Below are 14,281 nucleotides of genomic sequence, written 5' to 3'. Positions count from 1 at the left end.
TTCTTGCAATGTCCGTTATGCCGAGAAAAATACACGAATCTTGACCACTCAATACTTTCACACTATTTTTTAGTGAATACACTTAACACTGAGGCCCATAACCTGTTGGTTTGTGAAAAGTGTAGAACTACAACGTTTGGTTGCTTAGGTGAGAGTGAGCTCAATTTTATTCAACATAAGCTTAACTAGGGTTGCCACATGTACATCTGACAGACACAGCACAGAATTGCCATATCAACATTGCGTTTAAAGGATTCAATAGAAATCGCAAAACCAAAGTATTCATGCTACGGCTAAAGGAGTAGTACATCTCAGCTGCTCTGGCAATGAAATATCGCTGAAGGACGTGCTGTACAGCAAGGAAATTCCACTTGCTGTCTGTGAAGAAGATGCAGGATGCCGGATTGACAATCGAATTTAATCCTGGAGGCATAAAAGTCACCAAAGATGGTAACATGGTATTTGAAGGAAACGTGAGTATAATGTACCAATCATAAAATTTAATATGAGAAGTAAATTATTCAGTTTAAAGAAATTAAAAAGTGCAGAGTATCGCTTGTGGCATGAAAGATTGGGCCATATAAGTGCTGGAAAGTTTTTAAAAATAAAACGAAATCGTTTATTTGAAGACATAAATATTTGAAATTGCATTGAACTAAACGATGAGTTATGAGGCTTGTATAAAAGGAAAACAGTCAAGACTGAAATTTGAAAAATGTAAAAATAAACAACAAGTTCAGAGACCACTGTTTGTGGTTCATTCTGATGTTTGTGGTCCGATCACACCCACAACAATTGATAATAAAAATTATTATGTTGTTTTTATTGACCAGTTCACACATTACTGTGTGACATATTTAATAACATACAAGGGTGATGTATTCTTTTGTTTCAAAGATTTTATAGCCAAAAGTGAGGCTCATTTCAACCTTAAAATAGTTAATTTGTATATCGACAATGGTCGAGAGTATCTTTTTAACGAAATAAGTGAGTTTTGTGTCGAAAAAGGCATCAGTTATCACTTAACAGTTCCTCATACTCCACAATTGAATGGTGTTTCAGAACGGGTGATTAGAACAATCACCGAAAAGGCTCGTTCAATGATAAATTGTGCAAAACTGAGTAAACAGTTTTGGGGAGAAGCTGCTTTAACAGCAACATATCTGATTAACAGATCTCCAAGTAGAGCACTGAAAGAATTTGACGATAAGTCAATTAAAGGTATACTGGTCGGTTATGAGCCAAATGGATATAAATTGTGGAATATGGAGTCAAGAAAGTTTATGATAGCAAGGGATGTTGTGGTGGATGAAGCAAGTTTGCTTGAATATAATGATGTACATGATAGACCCTCTCAAATTGAACTTGATGTAAATCAAAATAAATCAATGGTAGAAGATGGAGAGATGGGTGCTTCCTTAATGGAAGGTGAAGGTTTTCCTTAAATATCTGAGGAACAACCTCTCGAAAAAAGTAATACTGTACATGGTAAAGACTCTTAAATTGAACTTGATTGTGTTAATCAAAGTAAGGAATCTTCAATTGTAGAAGATGGAAGATCCTTAATGGAAGAGCAAGGTGTTTCTTCAATATCTGAGGAACGACCTTTTGAAAAATCCACAAATCTCGAAAATGCCGATCCAGTTGAGACTGGTGATATATTAAAAAGGGACACAGTTGAAAAAGAAATAAGACGCAGTGAAAGAATTAAAGATAAACCAAAGCTATCATACTGATTTTTAGAAAGATGTCTCATGAATACCCAAATTTGTTTTAACAAGATACCAAATACCTTTGATGAGATTGAATTTCGTGAAGATCGAATTCAATGGGAAAATGCCATAGAAGAGGAGCTGAAATCTCATTTTCAAAATAATACTGGTGCACAGTTCTAAAACCTAAAAACAAAAACATTGTAGATTGTAAATGGGTTTTTAGTATCAAACAAGAAGAGTTTGGTAACTTATTGTTAGTAAAATATAAAGCAAGACTTGTACCACGAGGCTTTACTCAAGAATATATGACCGATTATGAGGAGACGTTTGCACCAGTTGCACGAATCCCAAGCTTTAGGTTCCTCTTAGCCATCTCAAATCAATTTGATTTACAAGTGCATCACATGGACTTCAAAACTGCATTTTTAAATGGAACTTTAAAAGAGGAAATTTACATGACGGTTCCGAAAGGTTTGAATCATGAAAATGAAAAAAAGTATGCAAGCTGAATAAGGCCATTTATGGTCTTAAGCAAGCTGCAAGATGTTGGTTCGAAGTATTTGAGCATGTGTTAAAAGAAGATCCAACTTCTGAGAATTTAGGAGTTGACAGTTGTATTTACATTTTGAATAAAGGAGACATTGCTAAAAATATTTATATATTACTATATGTCGATGACGTAGTTATTGCTACTCATGAATCACATACAATGTCTTATTTAAAATCCTACTTACTGAGTAAATTTCAAATGACTGACTCACAAGAAATACGTTTCTTTATTGGTATAAAAATTGACAGGAAAAATTGTCTGCTAAATCTGAGTCAATCGGCATACATTAACGATGTGTTAAAAAAGTTTAACATGGAAGATTGTAATGCAGTAAGTATGCCTCTGCCAAGTAAACTTAATTACGAGGCTTTACAATCGGAGGAATCATATGATGCACCTTGTAGGAACTTGATTGGATGTTTGATGTATATCATGCTGTGTACGCGTCCCGATTTAAGTATATCAATAAGCATTTTAAGACGATACACAAATAACAACAACAAGGAATTATGTCAATGTCTTAAACGTGTTCTAAGATATCTTGATAGTATTCTAAAGGGGTATATTGATTCTGATTGGGCTGGAAATGAGACAGATAGAAGAAGTACAACTGGATTTGTATTTAAAATGTTTGGAAATTGTTCAGTCTCATGGAATACAATGAAACAAAAATCTGTTGCTGCTTCATCTACTGAAGCGGAATACATGACCTTATTTGAAGGTGTTAGAGAAGCATTATCGCTGAAATCGTTACTTCATGAAATCAAACTAGAATTAAAAGGTCCAATTGATATTTATGAAGATATTCAAGGTTGTATTAGCATTGCTAATAATCCTACATGCCACAAGAGAACAAAGCACATTGATATTAAGTACCATTTTACTAGAGAACAAATTGAACAGAAATTTATATGTCTAAGGCATATTTCCACAGATAAACAATTGGCCGACATATTGACAAAACCGTTGCCAGCAATACGGTTCATATCTTTGAGAGAGCAACTAGGACTCTCCGAACATTGAAGACACATTGGTTTGATTCTTTTAATGCAGCACAATGAATTCTGGATTAATTTTTTTATATACCTATACATGAAATTAATCAAGAAAAGAATCAATTTTGAATTGAATTAAAACTTAAATTTTTCATTTAAATGCAATTTTAAAGCGAATTAAAATGAAAATGTATATACTATTATTTAAAAGTAAAATTAAAAAAATTTGAACAATTTAATGAATTTAAAACAAAAAAAAAAACCAGAGGGCCGGGGCTAACTTCGACCGCGTCAAAGTTTGTATACCCTTGCAACTTTTTTGGTAACTTTTTCCTTACCTATAGCCATCAAAGTGGAAAAACGTTTTATCTAAAAAGGCTAATGTTTGCGAAAGAACGGCCAACAATCTTATCATAGGAAATAACGAAGTTAATGATCAAAGTCACTGTTTTCGAGCGATTGTTACTATGGGAGCTATATGATATAGTCACCCGATCTTTATCAAATTTGGCGCAGTTGCTTATAGGCGCAATTAACTCACCAATATTTCATTCACCAATAATTTCACGACAATAGCTAAGAAAATAACAAAGTTATTAAGAAAAGTCACTGTTCGTGACTTTGCCATATGTATGGGAGCTATATGATATAGTGATCCGATCCAGCTGAATCCGAGATATACAACCCCTGCAGTATATACAAGCCTACATGCAAAATTTCTCTGTAGCTCTAACGGTCTAGGAGGAGTTTGCGTTGATCCAGACGGACGGACAGACGGACGGACGGACATGGCTACATGAACTCGTCTCGTCGTGCTGATCAAGAATATATATACTTTATATGGTCGGAGATGCTTCCATCTATGCGTTGCACACTTCTGACCAAAATTAATATACCTTTTTTGCAAGGGTATAAAAATATATCAACAAAAAGTTAAAATGGCCCGAAAAGCATAAACATATTACATTTTTAATTATTTTCGGAATATTTAATATTGAAATTTTCTAAGAAAACATGTAAGTACATATGTATGTAGGTTATATTATTAAAGGATAAATCAAATAGAATAAATAGTGTTTTTAACTAACATATTGGCCAATTTTTTAGTTTTCGGCAAAAGACAAATACAATTTAGACCATTTAAAATTTTTACTGTGGCACTGATAAGGAGAGAATAGAGCAAGAGATTCGCTTCGGTGCTTTCATCTCATCTAGCTTCGCTTCTTGCTCTTGAATGACTGTGTCTATTACGTTTTCTGTTCTGTTCTGTTCAGTTCTGATGCTTCTATTCCTCCTGCTCTTGTGATCCTGTTATCAACTACAATAACAGTTTCTAGCTCCCACTAGGACCTTTAATGCATGAAACACGCGAATGGTACTTGAGTTATTTTTGGGGGTAAGTGCAAAACTAGCTCAACTAAATATAGCAACGAAACCAAGGAAATACCAATTAAGCTCCGGTACATAGAACGTTGACACACACACACACACATGCACACACACAGGCGAAATTTCTCACCCTCGTCCTATCACTGCACTGTGGGGTGAACAGCCCTTTTATGACCACATTTGTCATTTTTAAGAGGGTATAAAATTGAAATATTTTAATGCGGATTTATAGACAAAACATTAAAGCACATTGTGGCACACTATTTTGAAATTTTCCAACACTGGTGAGAAACACTTCCTAATCCGAGAAAGCTACAGTAGTTAAATTTTGAACTTAAACTTTTACATACTTTAAGCATGATTATGTGAAATATTATCAAATAACTCCTAAAAATAATTTTAGCCAGATAACTGCTTTGCTTCCTTTACAATCGGATACCTATGCATACATGAATATATATTATTAATCATTCGCGCCAGGACTATATTTACCTAAGAGGTTGCTCTTATTGAGTTCAGAATCCTCAGAACTTAGATTATAGCGAACAATTTATTGGCCATCGATATTGCTAATTTTTTACAATGTTAACGAGAAAATTACATGCTAAGCTTACACGAGATCATTTCGCAACCAACAAATAATTTGGTTATCTACTTGATATATTCATCTTTAAAGTTAAGTCTTTCAAGTCTTTTAAGCAAAAGAAGTGTACATAAATCAAGAAGGAAATTAAATTGTTAGAAAAAACATTTCTAGTGTATCGAAGCTTCAAAAAAGGATAATATTTATATACGATTTCTTTTCACATCATTTTGCATAAATCACAGAATGAGAAAACTGAATTTGGGTGTAGCACAGACAGGTATTACATTTCAAGGGGGGATTCTACAAGCCTTCATCTCCGCCGGGTAGTTCAGCATTTTCAAATTTACAGATTTCCTTCGAAGTAAATTTGGCAATTTGAATCATGCTGTTTGGAGCCGCGCAATATGGGCAACGCTGAAAGTCCATTAAATATATTTCCTAAAACGGAAAACATTTCAAATTTACTGTAAATGTTTTCGCCTTATCCTACCTACAGATTTGTGACGTGGACAAATTTCAGCCAAACGTCCATGGAAATATTGATGACATCGGTCGCATACATAGCCGTGCTTTGGACGATGACAAATGCACTCAGGCCTGTTGGCATTTGGATGGACTATCTGTTTATTATTGCCATCTGCTTCGGCTTCCACAGAATTGGTTTCATCATTGGCGTCCACATATATATAAGAATTCAGGTGAAATTGCGGGCTCTTGCGTACAGCACTCTTGGGGCGTTTAGGCTGGTAACCAGTACCAGAGCAGTGGGGGCATCTGTTCATGGCCGATTTACTTAATTTTTCGTAGAAATTTGCTTAGCTGACGAATTACACAGAAATTCCAGAATTGCTTTTTCGCAGTTAATGATTGTTCTGACAATTACTCAAATGGTTGCCTCGACGAGAACAGAAAAAAATATGTACATGTTTATATGTATATATGTTGATGAAACTTAATAGCTCAGTCTTGTACCATATTGTTCGTAGATCTGTGATGTTAAAATTCGGTAAGTCTAAGTGACTCTCAAAGAAAAAGTGTCTTAAAAAAGGCTAAGTTTAAAGAAAGTTATAAAAACAAGGCAAATTATTATAATGGAACAACAAAATGAAGTAAGTAGTCGTCTCGCCGACTTTGGTATACCATGCACCAGTAAAGCAAATATTTCAACTTTATTAAACAAATGCATTTTCACATGCTTCTTACAAGCATATCTTAGTATCTCGCTCACTCAATCATACGAGCACCCTAGCGCCCCCACCAGCCAACGGCCAACTCCGGCCTTATGGAAAGACGTTTATATGCATAACTCGACTGTTTTTTGTCCGATTTTGATCAAATTTGGTATTTTGCTAGATATTAGTATTAAATTTAATTGTGCCAAATTTGATTGCATAAGGTAAAAAAATACGGGAGATAATCAAGTTTTTCAAATTAGGGGGCAAAAAAGGGCGTGGCAAAATTTTTATACATACAAAATATGTGCATTTACTAAGCGAATATACATACAAAATTTGGTGGCTCTAGCTCTTATAGTCCGTCTAGATCTAGGTGTTCATACGGACGGACGGAAGGACGGACGGACAGACGGACATGGCTAGATCGACTCGGTTGTTGATCCTGATCAAGAATATAAATACTTTGTGGGGTCGGAGATGCTTCCTTCTGCCTGTTACATACATTTCGGCGACCTTAATATACCATTTCACCCTATGGGTGTATGGTATAAAAAAAAAGAGGCGGAGCATAAGGGCTTAAGGTGTATTGGATGCGGAATCAAAAGTTAATAGTCGACTTTCTTTAAATTACATCAGAACTAATAGCTTCGATTTGAAGCTAATCAATGGAAAATTTGGAAGCTGGCCAAAGACCACTTAAACAATTGCAAAAAGTAATAGTAAAAATGATTGCTAAAAAGAGAATTTTATAATTAAATGCTTATCAAAAGGTCTGTACATCCCAAAGTTCACTGCGTATGAGTGATAAACAAAGTTAATTGCAGCGACCAGAGAGCAGAGCTGTAGCTCTTACGGTCTAGGAGGAGTTTGCGCTGATCCAGACGGACAGACGGACGGACATGGCTATTTGAACTCGTCTCGTCGTGCTGATCAAGAATATATATACTTTATATGGTCGGAGATGCCGATATATTCCCTCGATATCTATATCGATAGCGATCACTCAAAAAGTAAATATCTTTTTGCAAGGGTCATTTCAAAAATGCCGAGACGCATGGCTTACGAAGTCAGAATTCAAAGACTGGGTGAGAAAAGTAACCACAGATCTCACTGAATTGTTCTGTTTTTATTGCAAGGGCACGATAAAGGCCAAACTGTGTCATTTGCAAAAACATGGAACAACAACAAAACATGTTTCCAATGGTAAGAGTTTTGAACAGAGAAACAAAATTTCCTGCCTTGCTGAACGAATTGAATAAATGGGAACTAGATGCAAAAAATGTAATAGGCGTAGGAACCGACAATGCCAGTGGGATGGTTGGCACCCACAAGAGCGTACACGTGAAGCTCAAAAATCATTCACCTGATCTACTACTCATTAAATGCGTTTGCCACTCAGTGCAGTTGGCAGTCAACTATACGTGCAAGCAGTTTATGCCAGAAGATCTCGAGTATTTGATCTATAAGACCTATAATTGGTTCTCAAAAAGTTGTCATCGACAATCAGCTAATGAATAATGATAAGGTTTGGAATGTGTTTCTGTACGGAACTTGTGTTGTCTTGTCTGTTGTGTTGTGTGTTTTTTTATACATTTATATACATTATTTTAAAAGCAATTTTTTTATGATCGCGTTTGGCATAAATGATACATTCAATCGATAAGGAATACTTCAGAGATTATAAGTTGAGATAATAAAAGTAGAAGATTTAAATTTACCAAATATGAAACCAAGTCAAAAACCAGAGGGCCGGGGTTAACTTCGACCGCGTCAAAGTTTGTATACCCTTGCAACTTTTTTGGTAACTCCTTTCTTACCTATAGCCATCAAAGTGAAAAAATGTTCAAGCTAAAAAGGCTAATGTTTGCGAAAGAATGGCCAACAATTTTTGCATAGGAAAAAACTAAGATATTGATCAAAGTTTTCCACCGATCGTTCTTATGGAAGCTATATGATATAGTAACCCGATCTTTATCAAAGTCGGCACAGTCATTAACAGATATATTATATACTAACAATACTAACAAATGTTTAATTTGAAAGCAATAGCGTCAAAAGTGACGAAGTTATTGACAAAAGTCACTGTTTTCGAAAGATCGTTCCCATGGGAGCTATATGATATGGACACCCGATCTTGATCAAATTTGGCATAGTCGTTTATATGTGTAATTAACTCACCAATATTAAATTTCATGACAATAGCTCAAAAAATAACGAAGTTATTAAGAAAAGTCACTGTTCGTGACTTTGCCATATGTATGGGAGCTATATGATATAGTGATCCGATCCAGCTGAATCCGAGATATACAACCCCTGCAGTATATACAAGCCTACATGCAAAATTTCTCTGTAGCTCTAACGGTCTAGGAGGAGTTTGCGTTGATCCAGACGGACGGACAGACGGACGGACGGACATGGCTACATGAACTCGTCTCGTCGTGCTGATCAAGAATATATATACTTTATATGGTCGGAGATGCTTCCATCTATGCGTTGCACACTTCTGACCAAAATTAATATACCCTTTTTGCAAGGGTATAAAAAATATCAGCAAGGGTATATAGGGTATATATATTTATATACCCTTGCAGTCCTTGGCAATAATATTTTTACATTTTGAAATTTCTTTTCCTGCAACTCAATTCATTAATACATAAACAAAACACTCATTTTTTAAGCAAAGCACGCCACACATACATACAGCTTATGTAGCGTTGCGTCTGTGTGTGTATGCATGTGCTCTGTTGATTTGATGATGCCGTTGTAGGCAGCAAGCAGCGCTGCCGGCAGCGTTTGAACCGATTTATATTGACTGTAAATTGTGTTCTATTTATCCGATCGGATTGAAATTTTGGGATCTGATGTTTTATATCCAATACTATCACATTAGTCACATAATTTCATGGAGATACTCCAATTTTTATAAATTTTTATGAAAATGTTTCCTCTAGAGCTATATGATATAGTGGTCCGATCTTAATAATTTCCATACTTGATCTGCTCCAGATAATAAAAAGCACAGAAAAAATGTCAGCCTGATAGCTCTTAAGATGGCTGAGTAAAACGCATACGCACGGACGGACAGACGGACATGGCTATATCAACTCAGCTTCTCATGCTGATCAAGAATATATATGTTTTATGGGGTCGGAAACGTCTCCTTCTGTGCGTTACAAACATCTGACCAATTCTATAATACCCTCTGCAAGGGTATAAAAATGTAACCCAATTTTTTGATGTATTCAATAAATTTAAACAAGTTAAGTATTTTATAAATTTAAACATTTCTCATTAAAGTGGGCGCATATTTTTTATGTAAAAATAATATTTTATCTAAATTGCTGCTGCTCGCGCGAGTTCGTAATAAAAAATCGTTCCCTTGTTGCGGCACTTGATTCAAAAATAAGCCAAGTGGACGGCATATTTCAATTGAAAATCTTGACATTGGTTCTTTCTGTACCGTGCTTTGCGTACCTACCGTGCATCTAAACTTTGGCACGGTAAAACACGGTAATTTTTCGTAAGGGGCCCAACGGCCCAGCACGTAATTTTTTGAAATAAGCACGGCACGGCCCATGCCCATCTCTAGTTGCTACAGACACAAATGCAAAAGCCTCATTTGTGATTGTATGTGTGCCGGCCGCTAGTTTAAACTTTAAAGTGATGTGCTTCATATGACGCTGTGTCATATGTGCGATAGTATTCGGGTATTTGTTATCGATAGCAAATCCATGTTAACTCTTATCAAGACCCATCACTAAATTTGCTGGAAAATTGTATAAATACAGGGCCGACTCATCGGTTTCCGCATTTAGTAACATTTTCTTGTTGGAGCAACAGCTAAATTATTATAATTCTTCTTTTTAATCCATGCACTCATAGGATGATATTCTCTCATTTTAAATACCATTTTAATTTCTATTTGCGGTATAAGCGCCTAACAAAAATAAAATGAAGTAGCCGCTTTAAATACGACCTATTTCACAAGCATCCATGTTAAATGGTAATATGATTGCAGATTCGTCATTTCCATTAGTGCTAATGATTGTTATTTTTTTTAAAACGGTAAACAATGTACTGAGTATATAAATACGGCCAAAGACGTTTCCTTTGGCTCTGAAGTCTGTCTCCTTAAGTTCAGATCGTCGACAATTACAGATTGTAAGCGTCTCGGCATCGGCAGTCCATTTGAACATTTTTAGTGGTTATCTGCTTTATTGCCATTTAATTGACGTCAGCTCTTCAACTTGTGCAGAGTTGAAAAAAAAGTAAACTAAAAAATATTCCACACAGATTCACATAGTAAAAGACTTTTCGTTGGAATTTTTGAAAATATTACGAAGATCAATTTGGAAATGTATGAATTGTGTGAAGACTATTACATTGGGTTGTCGTATAATTTAGAATGACCATTATTAAAGACTATTTCCCTTTGATATTTGCGTAAATGAAGAATTTGCATCTCTTGCGTGCGAAAAATGGCTCTTCTGCCAGAAAATTAATCGATCTTTGCAGTCATCTTAAATTCTTCTTTTCCAGCCAAGAATTCAGTTTTGTTGGCAATCTCATGGACTAGATTTTCGGGAGAATAGTCCCTGTAAGGGATACCAGGTTTTGGCTTTTGAATGATCTCATTATTGTCACTCTCTTCATCATCATCAACTTCAGAGTCTGGAGGTAACTGTATGTACCTACTTTCATAATAATACACTTCCGGATAGGCCATTTTGCAGTTTGGGTTTAGTGCAGCGTAGAGTACCCTGCCATTACGTCGGAGTTTTTCGGTAGACTTTTCCTCCTTAGCTATCAAAGTAAATTGACTTCGCTTCAGGTTCCTCAAATAACTTAAACCATTTTGATTCAGTTCAATGAGAGAATTTTACGCATTTCTTTTGCATCATAGGACTTACCAGTATCGTTGGATACATAGAGTTGTTAGAACCAATTGCAGAAATCGTAATTACCAGGATGAAATCGATGGCAAACGTAAATTAATGATTGTAAATTTTTTTAAAACGGTAAACAATGTACTGAGTATATAAATACTGCCAAAGACGTTTCTTTTGGCTCTGAAGTCTGTCTCCATAAGTTCAGATCGTCGACAATTACAGTCTTTGCAGTCATCTTAAATTCTTCTTTTCCAGCCAAGAATTCAGTTTTGTTGGCAATCTCATGGACTAGATTTTCGGAAGAATAGTCCTTGTAAGGGATACCAGGTTTTGGCTTGAATGATCTCATTATTGTCACTCTCATCATCATCAAATTCAGAGTCTGGAGGTAACTGTATGTACCTACTTTCATAATAATACACTTCCGGATAGGCCATTTTGCAGTTTGGGTTTAGTGCAGCGTAGAGTACCCTGCCATTACGTCGGAGTTTTTCGGTAGACTTTTCCTCCTTAGCTATCAAAGTAAATTGACTTCGCTTCAGGTTCCTCAAATAACTTAAACCATTTTGATTCAGTCCAATGAGAGAATTTTTACGCATTTCTTTTGCATCATAGGACTTACCAGTATCGTTGGATACATAGAGTTGTTAGAACCAATTGCAGAAATCGTAATTACCAGGATGAATTCGATAGCAAACGTAAATTAATGATTGTACATTTTTTTAAAACGGTAAACAATCTACTGAGTATATAAATACGGCCAAAGACGTTTCCTTTGGCTCTGAAGTCTGTCTCCATAAGTTCAGATCGTCGACGCTAGGAACTGAGTGTCTACCTGGTGATGGCCACTAATTGAAGGTTCATTTATAAATCTCTATTCATAAGTCCATTCAAACCGTTTTTCGTCCTTAATAGTTCTATAAAATAATAAACATAAAAAAGAATGCCACCTCGAATTGGGATCGTCGGACTCTGTTTCCGATCAGAAAGATGGTCATGAGTTAACTTATATTTACTGAGAGCGTTGCAGAGCCACTGTGACTGGTCTTTATATATGCTTCTTCTAATTATATTATTCTCTCTAATAATCCCAAAGTATGTCTTATAATTAGTTTCAGTAGACCTTAGATTTTTCCTTAAGAGCCCAAAAGTATATGGTCAATTTTCAAAGTTTTTGAAAATGTTTCGGCTTTATTTGCTTCGCATTAAAACTAAATTGACCAGAATTTAATAAACAATTTGAAAAATGTATGTTTTGATTATCAAGTTAGTATTTTTCAGTCGGCATTAAAATCTTAAGTTCGAAATTGGTATGGTCAATTTTTTCAAAAACTTCAAAGATGGAAGTGTTTAATGCCATTTTAAAGTATGTTAAATTGTTATTTAATTAAGTGGGGCGGTACTTGTACGCATATTATGAATAATTTTCATTTTATCGTTCATGTTTAATTTTTTTTTAAAGTGTCATAAGCAACCCGTTACCATTAATGAATCACAAAAATAAAATATAAAAAAAAAAACCTGGAAATGTTTAAGTATTTCATAAATGTCCTGCTCACATAATTCAGAACATGAAATAAAATGAAATCAATATTTCGTCGGAACTTTTCTTTCCTTTTAAGAACTTACTTTAAAATCAAGAGAGGTAACTTTTTGGCATTGTGGCCACAAGACGTCTACGCTAATTTGGAGTGATTTTACAGCATTCTTAAAGAATTCTCACAAATTTTTTTTGTTTGCTGGCTTAAATATCACCAACATATTTTCTATTGGCTTCGGATCCATTATCATGCTGGAAACCCCATGCAAGCGGTAAACTGTCGGCGTATTTATTACCAAATGATCAACTCCAGATGACGTGAAACCAGCCCAAACGATAACGGAAGAGTCCCCGTGTTTTACCGTCTTCTTGGTGTACCTTGCATCAATTCAACACATTGAACTTTGATTCGTCGCTACATACGTCGTCTTCTTAGACCAGAAGACACACTTACTCCGCTCTATTTGAGCCCTGATTTGAAATGAACTTGAAAACGGATCCACTCATGCTATCATCCATTGCGCTTGTTTTTGTCGGCTTCCGGCGAGGCATATTTTCAAAAGTGCCATGTTTTTTATAATTTGCAACACCGTTTTCAACGTTACCACGAGAAAAGTTCAGCAATTTGACGATTTGAAGAATACTTTTTCAAAAACAACATTAGTATTTAGTAGCAAGAAAATGATTAAATTAAATTGTTGAGGTAAACTCTATTACATCTTGTTTATTGACAATCGAAGTATCAATGGTCAAATTTTGAATTCTATTTAAATATATGAATATAAATTTATTTCGATCGTGGCAGGGCTTTATGCGAAAAAATGTTTACGGTGAGCACAATGCTGGGTTCCAGGATCATCTGAACAAAAGTAAAACGCTTCGTCAAAAAAACCCTACATTCTCCTTAAGATGTCACATTAATCGGTTAGAAATTGGCAAAGAAAACCATCTCAAAAAAGACAGATTAACCAAAAATTGAAGTTTAAATTTCATGCCTTGCAAAATATATGAGTTTCCAACTTAGAAAAAGGTTCGACTTCGGTATACCATGCACCAGGTGAAGAAATATTTTCAATTGCGAAAAACATACAGTGTTGCGAGAAAAATTTGTTTTCTTTTGTGTCTGTCGTTGCAAAATTATATTTATTTTATAACTGAATGGTTTATTATCAAAACGCCAATCCAAAGAATACAAAAAAATTTGTTTTGTATTTTTTAAAGTAAATTTAACATAAAACCAGAGGGCCGGGGCTAACTTCGACCGCGTCAAAGTTTTATGATAACTCTTTCCTTACCTATAGCCATCAAAGTGAAAAAATGTTCAAGCTAAAAAGGCTAATGTTTGCGAAAGAATGGCCAACAATTTTGCATAGGAAAAAACTAAGATATTGATCAAAGTCACTGTTTTCCACCGATCGTTCTTATGGAAGCTACATGATATA

The 14,281-nt window shown here is 35.1% G+C and overlaps 1 protein-coding gene across 1 annotated transcript; it reads right to left on the bottom strand.

Moving 5' to 3' along the window:
* Positions 1-5,399: 5,399 nt before the first annotated feature.
* LOC111518516 (uncharacterized protein CG13380-like) lies at positions 5,400-6,116 on the bottom strand. The gene is made up of 2 exons (XM_023175486.2): positions 5,730-6,116; positions 5,400-5,673 (listed from the first exon to the last, which is right to left on the bottom strand). The coding sequence occupies exons 1-2, from the start codon at positions 6,015-6,017 to the stop codon at positions 5,536-5,538; spliced, it is 426 nt and encodes a 141-aa protein (XP_023031254.2). The 5' UTR covers positions 6,018-6,116; the 3' UTR covers positions 5,400-5,535.
* Positions 6,117-14,281: the final 8,165 nt, after the last annotated feature.

The sequence above is a fragment of the Drosophila willistoni genome, unplaced genomic scaffold (assembly GCF_018902025.1).
Source record: "Drosophila willistoni isolate 14030-0811.24 unplaced genomic scaffold, UCI_dwil_1.1 Seg145, whole genome shotgun sequence".
Lineage (NCBI taxonomy): Eukaryota > Metazoa > Arthropoda > Insecta > Diptera > Drosophilidae > Drosophila > Drosophila willistoni.
This window is presented reverse-complemented; position numbering and strand designations above follow the sequence as displayed.

Bases quoted from the DNA above. Each gene is read 5' to 3' on its own strand.
- LOC111518516 (XM_023175486.2), bottom strand. From the start codon at position 6,017: ATGAACAGATGCCCCCACTGCTCTGGTACTGGTTACCAGCCTAAACGC. The intron at 5,674-5,729 runs GTAGGTAGGATA...TTTCCGTTTTAG, and splicing joins TTTGTCCACGTCACAAATCT to GAAATATATTTAATGGACTT.